Here is a 20002-nt window from a genome sequence, read left to right on the forward strand (position 1 = left end):
ACACTGGATTTAGACAGCTAGTCAACAATCAAAAAAAAACTCGGAGAAAAACTGTGAACTGGACATTGTATTCCATAATGGAAATGATGAGAAAGAACTGGAAAATTGCCAGCTTTTTAACCTTTTAGAAATAACAGTGTGTGTAGTTAATTCAGGAGATCATATTCTTAGAGCAGTTTGTTCCAAACTCAAATATCTCAGCATATTTAATGGAATTCAGAGTATTTTAGAAATAAAACCTCTGAGGTTAGAAATAAGAGAACCTCTTTACAATGTCATAAAAACAAAAGTAATTGAACAAAAGTTTTTAGATCTCCAAAGAGGTTTTCAAGCCCATTTTGTATTATGGTAAAGTCTAGCTAAGTAGGGTGTATTTAATTTAGGCTACTCCAAAATGTAAAAATAGAATCAAATTTGGAATCTGTTGTGTTATGTTGTATTCTACCATGTTCACTCCTCTGGGCAGTTTTTTTTGTCAAAATGTCTGATTATTGATAGGAATCAAGTTTTGTTATATTCTAGCTTCCTGACCTATAAAATTGGGTTTACTAGAGAAAGACTTAGAAAATGCTTTTTTTCTCTTTTTGCTGGGAAAGATCAGGTTTCCAAGAAGTGTAAAAAGTTCAGGAAGTTTCATGGGAGTCCTAATAAACCATAAATTTTCAGACATTGGAAAATAGGTGGTACATGAGAGAAGGGAAATAAACAAGGTGAGTCCTGCAATTCTCCTACTTACCACCCGGAGGAAGATTCTGGGCCACAGCAACGGAAGAGGAAATCAGACAGAGTCCAACAGTCCTACCGAGTTGAGGAGACAAGGAAGAAAATTCAGAGAAGCCAAGGTAGGCAAAATTTGCTGGGCAAAAAGGAAGGAGCACAGAGAAAGAGCTTGAGATCTGTTGAGATATTCTCTTAAATCTTTGACTGAATATTGATCTATGCATGCATGAGAGAAAACTTAACTTGAAATCAGGAAAGAATCACTTGAAAGGAATAATACAAACAATTCCTGAAACTCAGACAAAGCTGCTAATAGTTCTTGAAGCCAACCAAAGTACATAAAACTGGGAATGGTTCTTCCAAACAACCAAGTGAAAAGATCTTATAATAAGTGGCATTATGTAGAGTCCTCAGAAGGGTACTGTGTTGGTGAGACTGATTTAGCTCTGGACTAAATAAAGGCCGTTCTGGACCTGTTTAAGAAAGTTCAAAGGCAATCCTGAAAAAGGAACAGATTGATTCCAAGTAACTTACTTGCTTACCTGAATAAATTCCAATATTCGTTAAGGGAATACAACAAAATCTAGCATCCAAAAATGTGAACTTCATAATGTCCAGCACCAAATCAAAAATTACTAATAAGCATGATAGAAGCAGGAAACTACTCTGTACCTAGGAGTAAAAGTTATCAGTAGAAACGATAGAGCAATAAATTACAGAGATGGGGGAATTAGCAAAGAAGGGTATTAAAATGGTTGTTATAAATATGCACTATAGCAGAAAAATGTAGAGGAAAACATGAATATGATGAGAGGAGAAATGAAAGACATAAAAAAGAAAAACCGAATGAAATTTCTAGGGATGAAAAGTATAATATCTGAAATGAAAAATATACTTGATGAGATTAATAGGAGATTATTCACTCCAAAATTAAAAATCAGTGAATATTCAGACCTGGAAACAAACTATCAAAAATGAAGATCAGAGGACAGCTAGCTTCTATTTAGGGTGTAAAAAGGTGCAAACAATGTTGTTTCCCGTCTTAACAAAGAGGGGAAAAAAAGAAAAAGCCTGAAAAAGTACAACATTTTTTTGAACCCATCAAAGAGCTCACATCTCAAGGCAATCAATATGGCCTGAAGTCCAAGGAGAAATGGGACACATGAACTGTCTTACCTATGGCAGACCATTGGAGAATAAGGTATTGCACCAGCTACAATACAAACAGGTAAGAGGAATTAGTTAAAACTTTAAACAGAAGGCCAATTGTGGGCCAGCAGCACATCAGTGTGAAATAGCTGGAGGCATCTAGGAAAAGAACAGTTCAAAATGGAATTTCACACTCATTCTCAAGTTTTCCCCTCAAACCTCTGCTGCGTACTCACAAGAAACATTAGGAGTAGAGCAGGGAGTGAAGAGGATTCCTGTTGATGGTGCAAGCATGCAAGAGCTGATCTGTCATTGTGGGAAAGGCTTCAGAAAAGCATGCCAACTTCCCTGGACCTTGGTAATGAAAGACTTAAATTGCTTTAGGAAGGGCAGCAAAGCCTCTTGCTCGAAGGACACAAACTAGAACACATTGTGACTGGAGGAGGACAGGAAACTCATCTTCAACCTTAGAGCCTATGCTGATGCTAAGTGCAAGTCTCCTATCTGTCAAGGAGGAGTGAAAACTCCAAATCAAGATTAACTTTAGATATGAAAAGCAAGTTTCACTCTTAAAGGGAGGAAACGACATGGTAAAGTAAAGCAACAGCAGTCTACCACTTGGGAAGGCAAGAGCATGGAGAGAGACCCACTCTAGAACACAGGTTTATAGGATCTGCTGAAAGCAGAGGATGAAAAATGTACACTGAGAAAAATCCTATAGCACCCCATCCATATGCTAATCACTAGGCTAAAGCTGCCAGTCCTAGAGAGAGTTGAAGTCTCTGCTCAACTAAAGGTAACCACAGCAACAAAATCACACCCAGTTGAACTCCTGATTAGATGAACTCATTTCCCCACACACACTAAAGGGCCTTATACAGGAAGAGGCATGCTCATTTTCAGACCTAAATACTGTTTACCTCAGTCTCTACTCTTTTATACACAACATCCAAGCTCACACCTAAGTAAGAAAGAATCATGTCAAGAGGCAAAATAATCAACAGAACAAGACTTGAAGATGACTCAGATTGGCACTATCAGACTAGAATTTTAAAGTAACATATTAAAGGATCTAGTGGAAACAGTGGACTACATGCTCAGATAGATGGGAAATTCTTAGCAGATGGAAATAGTAAGAGTCATATTGAAATGCTAGAAGTAAAATACATGGTATCAGAGATGAAGAATTCCCTTGGGATCATCAGTGGACAACACAGTTGCAGAAGAACTCAATAAATATAAATTATAGGTCAGTAGAAGTCCAAACTTAAACACAGAGAAAAAGGAGTGATAAAAGAACTGTGGGACAATGTCAGTCTAATATATGTGTGACTGAAGTCTCAGAGAGGGAGAGAGGAAAAATCCTAGATTCAAGATTTTAAAACAAAACACACACACACACACACACACACACACACGACATAGTCAAACTACTGAAAACCAGCAATAAAGAGAAAAATCTTGAAGGTAGCCAGAGGCAAAGAAAACGTATATATGGAGTAATAAAAGTAAACTATCACAGACTTCTCATTAAAAACTTTTCAAGCAAGAGGATGATGGAGTGATATCTCTGAAGTATTAAAATAAGAAACGTCAACCCAGAATTATATATCCATTGAAAAAAAATTTTTTTAATGAGGTCAAAGTAGACTTTTTCAGATACTTGAAGAGCTGAAAGAATCAATTCCCAGCAGACTTGAGCTATAGTAACTGTTAAAGTTATTTAGGCAGAGGGAATGTAATAACAGATAGAAGTTTGGATCTACTCCAGGACTCAGCAACTTTTTCTCTGTAAAGTACCAGGTATATATTTTAGGCTTTGTGGTTCAGTCTCTGTCACAACTACTTGACTCTGCCATTGTAGCATAAAATAAACCATAGACCATACATAAACAAATTGGTGTGACTGTGTTCCAGAGAAACTTTATCTACAAAAAGAGAGGGAGAGGCCAGCTTTGGTTCATGAGTCATGGTATTACCAACCCCTGATCTATACAAAGAAATAAGAGCTCCAGAAATGGTGAAAGTGGGAATAAATATAAAAGACATTTTTCCTCATTTTTAATTACACTATAAAATAAATGTTTAAGCAAAAATAGTAACGCTGCATGTGGGGTATGTAAAATGTAAGTAAAATGTGTTTGACAACAGTAACCCAAAGTATGGGAGGAAAGATTTTGGAAGTCTGGTGTTACAAAGTTCTCACACTATTTGTTACTTGAAAGTAGACCTGTTAACTAAAGATACATATATTATAAATTGAGAACAAACACTCAAAGCCAGTAGTAGAGACTAAATGAAATAATCCAAAAGCAGACTGAAAAAGAAGTAATGAATGAGACAAATTGATAACATCTAAGAAAATGGTAGATTTAAATCAAGCCATATTAGTGATCACATTTAATGTTATTAGTCAAAATGAAGCCCACAAAGAAACAATATCAGGAGAAGAAAGTTTTTTATTTTTATTCTCTATTTTCCAGTGGATTTTGCACATTTTTTGTGTGTGTGTGTAGTATAGTTTTAATGTCAGATTAATTATGTGTGGGTTTTTTTTCACTTTTTTTTGTTGTTATCATTAATCTACAATTACATGAAGAACATTATGTTTACTAGGGACCCCCCTTCACCAAGTCCCCCCAACAAACCTCATTACAGTCACTGTCCATCAGCGTAGTAAGATGCTGTAGAATCACTACTTGTCTTCTCTGTGTTGCACAGCCCTCCCCATGCCCCCCCATATTATACATACTAATTGTAATACCCCATTTCTTTTTCCCCGCCCTTATCCCTCCCTTCCCCTCCCTCCCCAATCCCTTTCCCTTTGGTAACTGTTAGTCCATTCTTGGGTTCTGTGATTCTGCTGCTATTTTGTTCTTTCAGTTTTTCTTTGTTCTTATACTCCACATATGAGTGAAATCATTTGGTATTTGTCTTTCTCCGCCTGGCTTATTTCACTGAGCATAATACCCTCTAGCTCCATCCATGTTGTTGCAAATGGTAGGATTTGTTTTCTTCTTATGGCTGAATAATTTTCCATTGTGTATATGTACCACGTCTTCTTTATCCATTCATCTACTGATGGACACTTAGGTTGCTTCCATTTCTTGGCTATTGTAAATAGTGGTTTTGCACATATTTTTAAGAATTGCTTTTTCCCTAGATAGCATTTAAATAATGAACGTCACACATCTGTTTTCATGCTAACACTATGTAACACCTCCTCACAGTATAACATTGCTAACCCCTCCTTTTACCTAATAATGATAGTCTACCCCACCATGAGCTTCAGACAACAACCAAGCTATCTTGAACCAGTAGCTTAGAACTGTCAGACCCAACATAATCATCTCCCTAACTCCTGGGAAGAAGGGAATAAGCAGGTTAAGAATTACATCCCAACCAATCTATTCTGTTTCTTCTCTGTTACAGAGCCTACAATTCTGTTAAAATTGACTTTTAGATTGTCCTTTTATACCTTCATCTCTCCTCAAATCCCTCACCACCTTTTCCAGATATTGCATGCTTTCTTTGGTAAATCTTTTCTCTCTTTATTTCAGTTGTGAACAGAAACTGAATTGATTGTGGCTAAGTATACAAGCAGTGTGCTAAGTATAAGATATACCCATTCAGTAATGCTAAGAGTGAAGCCATTAGCTTTTAGTGACATTTAATTAAATGAAAGGCATAAAGAATTTTAAAACCTTTAAAAGTATTCAAAAGTTCCCATTAAACTATTTCCCTGGAATCTACCTTTTTTCTCCTCTGTTTAAGGACTTTTTCCTCAAGCACCCATATTCAAAATCCACACATAAGGATTTTCTAATCAATGTATTTGTTCTTAAATAATTACTGATATTTAACTAGCCCTTGTGTTTTTCACTGTTCTACGCACTTTATATGTTGATACTTTTCATTCTTACAAAAAACCAATGATGTGAAATGGTTACCCATTTCACAGTTGAGGCAACTAAGAGACAGAGAGGTTAGAAAGTAATGTTTGTAAGAAGCAGAGTGGGAGTTCACACCCGTTTAGTCGATATCCAGAGTCTCTTTATAACCACTCTCCCATGGCTCCTCCCTATTGTATTACATTTTTTTCTTCCTTCATTCCTTCCTTCAATAAAGATTTTACACAGATGTACTGTGGCTTAAATTGATTTGTATAGTCATTAATAATGAGTTGGTGTGTAAGAAACTTACTTAAACATAGACATAGTTAAACTATGTCTAACTCACAAATGAACTTTAGATTATAACCCATTGAGCACTTGAGGCTAGCCTTTACCTATTTTCAAACTGTAGCGATAGGATGGCAGTAAATTGCAATACTGGAGGCCACTCAGTGAAAATTGCATGTCTCATATTTTACCTTTAGAGTGCCCATCATGTAGCAAGAACCTTATTTAAATCCCAGAAGACCACAGAGGGGATTTAAGACTATTGGGTTTACTCTTTCTGGTTCAACAAAATAGAATAGTTTCCTTTCAGTTGCTCTGTGTTTGTATATTTTTTGTGGTGTATGAAGTACTACCTTTCAGCATTACATAGGTGGTAGACTACATTAACATTTCAGATTTTTCTTAATCTGAGTAGAATGAAGTCTTGGTAACTCTAAGTATATTAACTTGAATTTGTTATATTCAGCATATCATATTAGTGGTTAAATATCTCAAAATGTATTAAATATATGATAAACTACTTATACACTTCATTTTTATGACTGTACATCGCCATCATTGTAAAAGTCCCTGTGTATTTTAGCAGCTTATCTTCCTTTTACCACTGGCAATGTCCAAATTTGCTTTCTGTCAGAAGGGGATGCCTGATTTAATAGCTAAATAGATGAGGATGTTTATTTCATAGACTTAAAGACGTCATCCAGTCCAAAGTTGCCCCACCCCAACCCATTCTCTAGGTAAAGGAACTCAGGTCTGAGGAGGTTTAACAGCTTACCCATGTCACTCAGCTAGTCCACAGCAGAGACAGGAATAGACCCTCTGACTCTCCTTTCCAGGCCTGTTTTACTCCACTGCTCTTGTTTCTGACCATATAGTTAGTGAATGGTAGCAGATCCATTGGCCAGTTCTGTTATTTCTATTCCAGTTCTTGCTGTCAAGGGAAACTAGCTATTTAACAATCACTTATTATACACTATTTTAGAGCACAGGCCTCTAAACTGTTACTCTGCTTCCACATGGCTATATGCCATAGATAGAGTCTTGGAATAAAATCTGTCCCTGGCATGCAAACAAAACAAGTCTAGGATTCCAGACCAGTGTTCCCTGAACAAGTGGCATCTGCCTCCTGGTCCCTGGGTGCCATAAAAAACAGACTCAAACACTGACCTTGCCTGGTAAGGTCATGGTTTAAATTAAACAGCCAAAATACAAAAAGATGTGAGAAAATTATGGGAATTAACAATAATGAGCTTCATATTCTGTTTTTCATGTATGAATGTGAAAAATTTCTGAGAGAAGCATTCATACAAAAATTGGTGGAAACAGAGTCTGTATGTCAGAACATGTAGATTATTATGTTTGTGATTACCAGGGTAACTTGAAAATAATGCTCCCTCTTTTCCCCCAGCCAGATATTTGACAGTGTGACTTTTATCTGATTTTCTTTTTTCTTTTGGGTCAAGGGGAGTAAACAAAATTAAGGTGTTGAAGGTTTGGCTTAGTTTACTTAGTCCCTAGAAAGTTGTATCAATTGAATTATTTCAGATCCTTTATTTGGGAATAGGATAAACATTAAGATACAAAAATTACTTGATTGTTTTAGAGAATATCCATTCACCATATTTTCTCCTGAAATGCAGCCAAAGATGAAGAGAGAACTTCTAGTTCTATAATTTGTTGTATTGCTATAAAAATGAAATGTCTTTGTTTCTAAGTTCTAAACATGGTTGGGGAAGTATGCAGACATGAAGTGAGAAAACACAAATACTGAACCTTAGGAAAAGCAAAAGTGCAATATATTTTCAGGGACAATTTAGAAAACGCAACTACTAAGTAAAATGTCTCGGGGAAGTGGAGTTTAGATTAAGCTACCAATAATGAATACCTTATTATGTATTCTGTATATAGTACAACAGGACCATGGTCCAGAAATGTTTGGTAAATGACTAAAGTGGATCATAATGTATTTATCTTATTTTATTCTGTCATTCATTTCTAATTTCTAACTCCCTACTCATCTCATTCCCTCAATATTGAATTTTAACATTTTAATGTTCTCTCTGGACATTCTGATGGCAAACTGTTTTGTATAAACCTTTTCATCCTCATCTATTTGTTTAAGTTTAATGTGTGAATCTCCAGGGAAGGGTAGCTGGATTGGTGAATGTTTGAATCCTGGACTACTTCATCTTAGATTTTAGTTTCAAGAATTGCCTAGGTCTGACGTTGTGCTTTTGTCAAGGATAATGAGATACTGTATTGGTGCCTTAGCAGTTCTGCAGGAATCACTGATAGGGAAGTTGCTTACAGTTCTGATGCCTATCACAGGAAGTTGGTGCAGTTAAGATGGAGTAATTGATAAGATAAAGGCTAGGTTGGAAAAGTGATTACACTGGACACTTACTAATCACTAATCTCTGTAGGGATCCTCTGGTTTATCACTAATCTCATTCGTACTTGGCATTTTTCTATGCTGCTGCCTCATCATTCATAGCTGTGTGAGTAATTTGGCATGGAGTGAACAAGAGGAGGGCGTAGAGAGTCCAGCAGCTGTGCTTGTTGGCACTAGATATTTAAATATCTTCAATGTCATCAGTAGTGTGCTTGGCACAAATGTTAGCCAGTAATACTTAAACAAATTGTTGTGAAGAAAATAGTCAAGCATTTATGTTGAAACCCTCTTTCTCTTTTCTTTCTTTAAAAAAAAAGTCTGTTGGTTTGAGATCTTTTATATTTTTTCCTATCAGTTTGAGCCAATTGCTATCAAAATGAAGTCTCTAGTTCTAACAGCATTAGTGTAAATTCTTTCAGACAAGAATTTCCAAGTACTTTATAAGCATTAATTAAACTGTGCAAGCCTGTAAGAGGTTCACGTTACTGAACTGATTTTCCTAAAAGAGTAAGTGGGGCCATTGATGTTAAGTGACTTGTAACTTGCCCTGTTCAGTCAGTGAGAGAGAAGCAAGTGCCAAGAGATGAATCCAGTGATCAGGATTCCTAGGTGTCTGCTCTGCTCTACCCAACAGCATTAAAGATTTACCCCCTCTGTAGCATAGTATGTTTTTATTTTTCTAGGTGGTTAAATGTGCTTCAGGTTGTATGAAACTTTTGGTAGTGTTCACATGCAAAAGGGAAGGGAAAAGCTTTTCCATGAGAAAAGAGGTAAATAATGAGTTATCAGAGATTACTCAAGGGGGAAGAGAACGGTCTGCTTATAAAACTGTGATCAAATTTAGATTTGTGCCCAAATATTTAATTTGCCTGTGTAAGGATTTCGTACTGTTTCTCTGAAAGCTAAATGTGGAAAAGCTCTTATGCTTTATATAGTGAAATATCTTATTTTGAATCATTAATGTTGATCTAGGTAACTTTTCTGAAACATCTGGGAAATTTTTTTCTAGGTTAAGCCTTTATCTTTTATGAAAAACAAATCTAATGCTACCAATTTAAAATATAGCACATGGAGTTTTCTACTTAATGGAGAATTTTAATTTATGAATGCAGTATGCCTTACAAAGATGAACATTGAAATAATATGGCTTTTGGACAAATAAGAAAACCCCTTGCTCTAATTTATGCTGTTACTTAGGAGGTCAATAACTATTCACTGAGTAGTATCTATTCATTGACATTAGTAAACCTTAGTTGGCTGAAAATCACTTTAGTGATTACCTTAGTTCAGGTAATCACAAGACTGCTGCAGAAATAAATGTTGAGCCAACTGTATCCTCTATAATATCTTTGTCTCTGTACATTTCCTCATAAAATTATTTTGAATTGGTAGGAAAAGAACATGTACAGTCAGGAGAGTATTACCAGATTGGTTTTTCTAGCCAGTAGGTTGAGCTCTACAAGGGATCTTGAAAATTTACTGTTATATCTCAGGTGTTACCCCAGTCCTTCGATTATTCCTTGGTATTAGCAGGATTTCTAGAAGGAAAAAGAATACAACTAGTAGTGGTACCAGCAAGCTAAGTAGAGCACATTTCATAGTGCCTTGCACATAATGGCTAATCTTCAAACGCTAGTTACTGTAACTATGGCCCAAGCTATCTTAAGACTTTGAGAATGGAACTTCCCTAGACTGCTGTGCACTCTAAGGAAGGCTCAGCAAATAAGTTGGGGAGTTCTGGAGTCCAGCTGGTCAACAAGGAATGCCATGTCTCCCAGGAAGGGGTGCGCTTTCATTTTCCCACCATTCTCTGTTGAAGTTTGTTGGAAGCAAGTGGGCCTCAGGGCAAAAGCAGTCATGGATTTCTGAGCACGGCAGCTGGAGCTCTCAGTCGGTATGTTCTCTGAAGTAGGTCTTCTGCAAGATGCATTATCATTTCTGTGACAGCATTTTTTTTTAATTGTTGTAAATTTACACAAACAAGTCCCTGCATCAGCCACACAAAACAATCTCTCAGGATGCTATTATACAACCTCTGATCTGTCCAAAATTTGTTTATTTTTACAGGTTAAACTGACAAGATTAGAATAAATATTTTTCTAACAGGCACTTGAAGGAAGAGTAACATCATCATGTGCCCTTTGTGAGAACTGAAAAGAATAGCAATTACTTGTGAGTGAAACCAGCTTAACTATGTTCTCTATTCAGAACCACACTTTGGGATAGTTAGATTTTGTTGCTAATCATTTTGAGGATGATTTGTTATCAGTCCCTCTTTTCAGCAGGAATAGGTTTCATGTACAGTGCCCAAACAGTTGATTGGTCATCTGCTTGAGAAAAATTCTTAGGCTGTGTTTGGGGTCCACCAAATGTCTACATACATGATCAGACTGTGGGAATTGTGTCTTAAACCTCCATTGGAAAACAGTGCAGTATAGTGTACTATTAAGCATTTGGTGTCAACCCTGCATTCTAGTTCTTTCAACTACTTATTAATTCTATGACCTTGGGCAAATTATTTCTCCTCAGTAGTAAAGTAGAGATTTAATAGTACCTGCCTCTTCAGTTGGAAGAATTAAAGCCACCATTAGCTTTCATCTAGATTATTTCAGTAGTCTTTTAATTGGTCTGCCTGCTTCCATCCTTGTTCCCCTATATTTATTCTCTGCACAGCAGCCACAATGATACTTTTAAGACGTAGGTCTTAAAATAATAAACAGTATTGAAGTCAATTGAATATCCCTATGGAAAAAAACATGTACCTTAATCCCCTACCAACATACACAAAAATGAAATTCAGATTTAAATGTGAAAGATGTATAGTAAATCTCTCAAAAGCAAACATATTAAAATAGATTTGTAACCTTAGAATAGGCAAAGATTTCTTAAACAGTACACACACCAAAAAATGCTAACTGTAGAGAAAAAAATGGACAAATTGGCCTATGATAAAATGAAGAATTTCTGTTTATCAAAAGATAGAATTATGAAAATGAAAAGGCAACCTATAGAAAATTCCAGTAGAAACAATGAAAGGTATTTGTATCAAAAATATGTGAAGAATTCCTACAAATCAGCAAGTGAATGACAGCTGATCCAATAGGATAAAAGTAGGCAAAAACTTGGTCATTTCACTATACCTGAATGTCCAATAAACATGAACTCAGTATGATTTACCAGTAGTAACTTGGGTGTTAAAAAATCTGTCTTCCACTTCATTAATAAATAAATTCACAACAAAAGAGTAACTGGAATATTACATCATTTTCTGCACAGTTAATTTTGCCATTGGAAATTCTGAGAGTTTTTCCTCATAATAAGCTAAAATAATGCACTTCTTTACTTTTATCCTTTCCTTAATCATAGGTCTTTTCCCTGGGACCAAAGAGTGTAGTCTGATTCCTCCCTTGGCATGATAGCTCTGCAAGTATTAAAAAGTACAGAAACCAAGTTCTCCTAGATCTTCTCTTCTTCGACTAACATCTCAGTTCTTTTAGCTGATCTTGTTTCCAGATCCCTCACCATCCATGTCCTTTGGTTTTTTATTGTTATTCTTAAAATGTGGATTATACAAAGGGGAAAGTAATCATCAGTTGACTTTTTTTGATGTGACTGTTCATGTTCAAAGTAGTAGTACTTCACTGGTAGGAGTTGGACTAGGTAGCCTCTGAAGTCCCAGTGAAAACAATCTGTGATCCTGGGAAAGGTCATTTGGTTTCACTGGCAATTCTGATTACTCAGAAATGATACAGGAGTTCATTAATTCACCTGCTCTTCAAGGAGTTGCCAAAATTGGGCTTTATTTTTACCCTGTTTAAAATCTGAACCCTTAAAACCAGGATTCCCAAAATTGGGTGTGGCACATTCCATCCTCTTAAATAACCTGCCAAGAGGATTCCTCTCATTGCAACTCTTTGTTCAACTCTCTTGGGGGTCGGCATGCCTTCGGTTCTTACCATGAAATAAATGTTAGCAATTTCTAATCATGTTCTTCATACCTGTCTTTTCTGGGGCTTCCAAGTATTCAGCGTAAACTCAGATAGGAATCAAAGATGAAATTTAAAATAATTTTTTTAAAGACACGAAGTCCTGCATTTATGTTTAGAAAAACCACTTGTATATGTATAGGATAGGGTTACTTGGTTTAACATTGGTTTAAGTTTTAAAAAAAAGTTTAATTTGTGCCTTCAAGGTAGTATATATGACTGTTTAAAAAGCCAGTGTATTTTTTACTGTACTTATGGAGTAATAAAATTCAAACAGTTGCAGAGAAAGGCAGGTTTTCATATTTCTCTTCTCTTGTGTTTTTTACATTTCCTTTTCTCTTTGCTGTTCTGTTTCAGTCCATATCTTTCTATTCCCTTCTTTTTCTTAATGCTGATCAGAAAAAAAACATTTAATGCTTTTGGGGAAAAAAAATTTTATCTCTCTTAGGGTGTGAGATGGGATAGCTTTTGTAATTTGATTCTCACCACACTAGAAACTCCCAAGACTAGGAAGATCCTCATCCTCAGGCAAAGGAAGAATATTCAGCTTTGCCTTTACCACTATTTACTCTGGTGTTGATCAACTTGTCTCAGTCTGTACATACGTTTTTATCCCAGAGACAGACTGTTCTTCTTGCCTTGGGACAGCATGACCTAGGCCTAACTGAAAAACACTTTGATAATTCTAAATCTCTGTGTATGGCACAGTACAACTTATGTGCATGACTAGTTTTGTTGGAAAATCAGTTTCCTGAAAGGCCATATATAACTGTTCTCACATAGGCCACCTACTTAGAAGACCCTTCTTCTGTGAATGGTGGGTAGTTTAATCTCCACATTTAATATGACCAAAAGGTGCCTTCCTGATTCAGTGGGCCTTATGGATTGCCCAAGCCCCTGGCTATTCCCTGTCCACTCCTCTAGAACCACCCACAATTCATTTTGGATCTGAACCTCAAGGCACCTGACCTTAATTGTGAAACTTGTTTTTCATCCAAGTAGGCTGTAAGCTTTTCCACTAGTTGGCACCTATTGAGGGCAGAGGCTTGAGTATTCATCTTAGAACCCTATACCATCTGTCAGAGTGACTAGCCTATAAATGTTAGATGAAATGTTTTGAACTCAGTTGCTTGTGTCTAGTTGGTCAACTTCTGAATATTTGTAATTGGGTTGGGGAGGAATGGGAATATAGAACTGTGTCTCCACTCCCAGCCTCAAGTTGGCTGCTGACTATGTCCTATGCCGAAATAATGTAGGAATTATTTTTTAAGGAGTTCTTTATAGACTAATATTAACATTAGTTTGTATTTTTGGAGCTTTGGCAAGCATTGGAAAGTTACAGCTTCTTGTTGCAGCATGTATGTTACTGGTAGCAAACAAGATGACTTAGAATTTTTTTTTTAAGTCTGAGAAAATTTGTTACTCTAGTAATTGCCTCTAATAGTTTATGCATCTTACACACAATCAACTGAATTAAGTAATTTCTTGAACTTCAGAAATTTGCTGTTTTTTGAACAATTGTTTTAAACATTGTCCAAATCTGTCAAAGTCATCTGTCATTTCTTGAGCAGTTCTCAGGTTAATATAAACTATGTAAGTTTAACTACTTAAAATACTTTTGCACACATAACACTTATAAAATATGTGTCTGGTATCTTGATATCCATATCTGTATATGAATGTATATCTCCAAAAATACGTTCATATTCTGTTGTAGTTGAGGTTCTCAGTCTGAACTCCATCCACAGACTGCCAGAACAGAATGAGAATCAGTGAGCATGGACAGGGAAGATGTGACTTGATTTTTTTTACCAATCTCTAAGTGAAATTTAGCATGCCCTTCGTTTTATATGAGGATAGCAAAACAGTCCTAACAGTAAGTATCTATGATTTTGGCAACAACAGAACTGGTATTTTATTTTCATAGTACAATATAGTTGTTGCAGATACCTTAAACTTTATGATTTGAAATTACCATTGTTAATAGGTCTGCTTTTAGATCTTATTTATGTGTTAATAAAAGCATATGTACTACCATGCAGCACATTTGTCTTTTAACATTTTGATGTAACATATTGGTTTATTTTATAGCACTGTGTATTCTGTACACTTAAAAACATCATTCTGAAAAGACTGCCAAAGAAGTCCACAGTGCACACACACCCACACACAAATAAAACCCTTCTACTAGAATATCCCAGTATATTTTTTGTAATTTTCATAGCTGTTTCAAGGGAAATTAGATATGTTATTATTAATAGTTCTTAAACTCTGTCCAGGTGATATTTACTGTTAAAATTGTCCACATACTACATCTATATGTAATATTTATATAAAAGTTAGCAGAAACCCATAATTACAGTAGCTAGAAGGTATTTGTCAGGTACCTGAGATAAAATACTTATATAATTTATTTTAATAAATGAAAATAGTTCATGTGAAAAGTAATTTTGAAACATTGAAGGTGAATGTCTTATAAATTTCAGATGGTATATGCATTACTATATTTCAGGAGTACCCAAACCTCTAGGTCCCTAAAAAATAACTTACTTCCTAAGTAATGAAAGGTGAAAATTAAAATGTATTTACATTTCAACATCTCATTTGAATAAGGTATTATTTTAAAACAAGATACCAACTTTCCAATTTAAAAGAAACTCTTATTTTGTTATATTTTTAGCTTATGTGAAATTAGGTTTCCATTTCTTTGCTTTGAATATCCTTTGTTTAAAGGAGAAGTTTAGAAATTTTGAGAGGCACAAGAAAGTAAGTTTAAAAACTTTACATTTCTTAAACTACCCAATTGGTAGCATCCACACAGATAACGAAGCTAAGATTATATTTGAAAGTTGTACTTCTCTAAAAACAGAGCAGAGCTACTATGGATCTCTTACTTTGTTGCCTTTTCCACATAAACAATAAAAAAAGAGAATTCTTTTCTAGTACATTTGAGTGAACCTTAAGTTGTTGCTTAGCTTTAAGTCTTTACTAATTGTTTGAAATGTTTCTGGAAGAGGAATTCACAAGGTAGGAAGAAAGACTTAGTGAATATTTCAACCAATAAGAAGTTGATAGTGTATCGTGCATGACAAGCCATTGGGTACAGTCTTTTTTTTTTTATGGTATTTGTTTAAAATGTTAACATTGTCTCCTAGTTCTGTCCTGCCAAGTATATGAGACATGGCTTGTTTTTAAAGGCAGCATTTTCTTAAAATTAAAAACATGTATTGAGAATGACTTTTAATATTTCATAAACTTGTTTATTTGATTAATAAAATGATACCTCCAAACCGTAGGTGTGGGCTGTTAATTATTTTTTCAAAGTATCTCCCTGCCAGCCATTCTGAGTTGGCATTTCCCTTCAGACTCTGCCATCCTCTTGTTCCAGCTGGGTTTCTGATCCATTTTGATGAGGCATGGAGAGGGGTGTGTGTCAGAATTACAAATGTACAAACCTTTTCATGGTTTTGTGAGGTCAGATTCCAAGAGTGAAAAGTAACATCCAAAACCCCAAGATACCATCTTGACTCTTAGAAGCAGTCTTATGTGTAAAAGATACATCCTTAAAGAGTTATAATTATTTCTTCTTAGTTTTTAAGTATATTTTGCAAATTAAAGTTCTTTATGCAGAACATACTATGTTAGGGTAAGAATGTGAGGCAAATATACCACGTAATTAACCTGTTGTCATAAATCTGAATTTTTATGTGTTGACATTACTTAACCTGAAATATGTGTTTCATCAGTAATAGCCAGTATGTGCTTAAGACTGCTATAATGTCCTAATGTGCACAGAAATTATACCCCTAATTATTATTATAACTAGCTTTGTTATTACAAGGATTATTTTGTGTAAGGTGTCTGTAGATGCCCTATTTAGAGTTGTCAAATTTCTACATCAGTTGGCCAGTGTGGCATATATACATCAGTGGAAATGATCAAATATTAGTACATAATGTTTCCAAGTTTTAAAAAAAATTATGCACTTTATTAATAATTTTGAGCATCCCATCTATGTGTGGAGTTTTAAAAATTAATAAACTATACATTTTTATACAATCACAAGCTAATAACTCAATATATGGCATACAATTATGGTGAAGTTCACATAGCCTCGACAATTTTAAATATTTCGGGTAACTTGTCAGATTTTATTATTATTTTATCTTGGCATGGAGAAAAAGAATTAGCTCTGCCGTTGTCATTTATTGGTGTCTCCATCTTTGATAATAACATCAAATTATGATCTTCACAGAAATCTTTTTAAGCAGCATGTCTCTTTAAGAGGGGTCGTTTAGTTAAAAACTATATAACATTTGTAAATTCACTTTACTGAACATAGTTAAACTCTAGTGTATTGAAAAGCAAATGAGTAAGAACACTGCTGTCAATTATCAGCACTGTGGGACATCTGCTCTCCTTCTAGGTCTGGTGGGTACCATTCCTAACATTTAGCCATCCAACTTTTGAACTGCAGTTATAGTCCCAACAGGAATACTTAAACATTTCTGAAAAGAGTATAAATTGGCATGTTGACTTCACAGAATAGTAAGGTAATAACCTAGAAAGTTAAAAGTGTGCATCCTTATCCTTTAATCAAGCAGTTCCAATTCTTTGCATCTATCCTGGGAAAACTGTGTGTATAAGACATGTGCAAGGATATTTATTTCAATAATCTTAATAACAAAAAAAATAGAAATAATATACCTTTTTTTTCAGAAGGGGAACAGATCAACTGTGGTTTTATTTGTTTAATGGGATATTTTACAACAGTAAAAATGAATGAACTAGTTGTCTATTGTCAACATATATCTCAAAAACAATATTGCATGACAATGCAAATTTCACAAGGATAAATACCATGTAATCCCATTTGCTTCAATTATTAAACAGTCGGTAGTGTGTATTGAATACAAATATATATTAAAAGTAGTGTGTATTTAAGTATGAATGTATATTAAAAGATTCAAAATATACATGGGAATCATACACAGACTTTATGATAATGGTTATCTTGGGGCCTGTGGTGACATTTGAACTCTGTCTGTACTATTTTAATTTCTGAGAGAGAGAAAGAGAGAGGGAGAAATACCCAGTTTGAAGCAAATATAGGAAAATGTCATTCTCACAAGTGGGTACATGGATCATACTGTTGGCTATATGGATGTCCATTCTTTTACATGCTTTTGAAATTTTTCCATTGTTTTACAATGAAAAGAGAAAATAATAAAATACATGCTATTTTATGTAGAAAGTCAGAATTTGACTGTTAAACTGACTGCAATGATCTAAGCTTTTCAGATTTTATTTATTGGGTTTTATCATCTTATATCTAATTTTTCCTATACTTCCAAACTCTATTAAAATCAGCATGAATGGTTTAGAAGTTGAACTGATTATCAACCAATGAAGATTTCTGTATGAAGTTATTTTCTTTGTTTTATAGGGAAAACATCAGAAAGAGGCTCATTTTCCCTGTACAGCAGAGACAGTGGATTACCAGGCTGTCAGGTAAGTTTAATAAATACAAAAGTGAGACCATTTAAAACACATAAGTAAAGGTTTTAGTAGAAGAGGTAGAAATGTGTCCAATTGATTTCACCATTATTTGTGACTAAATATAGTAGGATTTTAGCAGGTAAACATACTTTCTTTTCTCTAACTTCCTCTGCTTAAAATGGTTTCCCTTCCCCAGTTCACCTTTCTCTGTCATCAAAGATTTTCATAACTCACCTCCATTTTAGCTAGAAGCAAAGTAGCAGTTATCTTCCTACCCCCTTCCAAAATGCTTATTTCTGAAAATGATTTTTGCATATTTCATCATAAAAAGAACAGAGTTGCTGATACATTCAGTTGAAGAGTTAAACAACATTCAATTGCTCTGTGTAGTTTGACTGTCCTTTTACGTTAAACTTAGGAAATTGGAAATAATTTTCATTTCAGTCCTACATCCAACCAATTTTTAGGCTTCTTATGGTATTTTTGACTTGGAAACTTTGTTTCAATTCTTCCATATTACTAAGCATACTGTATTTGTACTAATGGTCATCTTCTCTGCTTTTTTCCCCATAAATATATGGATAGATAGAATTCTGAACACTCAGTTAACCTACAGATTCCCATCAGAATTAAGCCAAAAAGAATAGACAGGGAGCATATATTAAATTTGTTTTCTGCTGTCTGCATCTGTTTCCTGAGGTCCACCCTAATTTCAGACATGTGCGCCAGTTTTGTCATACTAACAGTAGTACTCCATTTAATGCATATTCCATAATTGTACTATCCAGAGTCAGAAGACATAGGTTCAAATCCCACCTCTACAAGTTACTGACCTGTGATATTAAGACAAGTCACTTAACCTTAAATCCCATTTCTGCAATGATTTCCTCATTTCAAAAACAGAATTCACCATATTGCTTCCACCTGCTTTATATTATAGGTCTCTGAAGGTTAAACACCATTTACTTGAGGAAGCATTTTGCAACAGACATCCATCCACATTCTTAAAAGTGTTTTAAATTTATATAGCTCACAAAGCAAAAGCTATTTTGATTCCTTAATGTTATTTTTAAGAGACCAAAAAGTCTGAGAGCCCCTGATCTAATGTTAACACCACTGCTAAACTTGAGGAAGAAAACTGTTATAAGCTCTTTGAAACTACAGCTACATCTAACAAATCATAGTTAATGCTTATAGTAATGAATTTTCACTTACTTTTTTAATACTCCCTTGATAAAGGTATTGCTATTTAGTTAGAATCAGTGGTAAGCTCTTTTTATATAATGCTCCAATTTTGCAAAGATGAATCTTAAAAGATTTTGCCAAGAATTAGTATGTATTTATACCAGACTCAATTCTCATATCAAAACACATTAAAAAAAATTTAGATAGCATAGTTGCTACCATTTACTGAACACTAACTGAGCCAGGCATTGAATTAAACATGATCACATTTAATTCTTTTAACCAATACCCATTTTGCAGATTAGAAAATGGGTGTTCTCCAGGGGTATTAGGTAATTTACTCTAGCATGTACATCTAGCAAGTGGTAAACGTTCCAAACTCATGCTTGATGTTCTGAACTGTGAGAACTGTACTGCATCATAAGAATCCCTCAGATTCCTAGTGTACACCCTTGCCTCCCTCCCATTTTAATTTGGTTGAGGAGGGGCCTGGGAATTTATATTTCTAACTAATGCCCCGGGTGATTTTAATTCACGTGGACTGGGAATTATGCTTTGAGAAACCCAGTTCTTCCGTTATACACCAAATATAAGCATATATAGAATATGAAAAGAAGAACCTATAAGATCACTATTGAATAAGTATCTATAACTTCTTGAAGAGATCAGGCAGGCCTATGGAAAAGAACAAGGTTACTGGAATGTATGAAATATGAAATAACAATATTGCTATATACAAGAAGACTTAAAGGTATTAAGTGAGACAAATATTTGTTTCTTTGAAGAATTCACAGAATCAATGCATGGGCCCCTAATAGAAAACCCAAAATTGAGCTCAGAGGAGAGATTATACTGTGGCAAAGACAATAGCATCAGTGAAAACAGGAGGG

At 34.9% G+C, this 20002-nt stretch overlaps 1 protein-coding gene across 8 annotated transcripts in view; it reads left to right on the forward strand.

Annotated features, from left to right (window-relative positions):
• The window catches only part of TCF12 (transcription factor 12), a 415896-nt gene that overhangs the window by 267727 nt on the left and 128167 nt on the right, over positions 1 to 20002 (forward strand). For all 8 annotated transcript variants that reach the window (XM_036929722.2, XM_036929723.2, XM_057488840.1 and 5 more), the window contains one exon: positions 17875 to 17939. In XM_036929722.2, the coding sequence (XP_036785617.1) occupies positions 17875 to 17939 (65 nt within the window). The remainder of the gene's footprint in view (positions 1 to 17874; positions 17940 to 20002) is intronic.

Source organism: Manis pentadactyla, chromosome 11 (genome assembly GCF_030020395.1).
Source record: "Manis pentadactyla isolate mManPen7 chromosome 11, mManPen7.hap1, whole genome shotgun sequence".
Classification (NCBI taxonomy): domain Eukaryota; kingdom Metazoa; phylum Chordata; class Mammalia; order Pholidota; family Manidae; genus Manis; species Manis pentadactyla.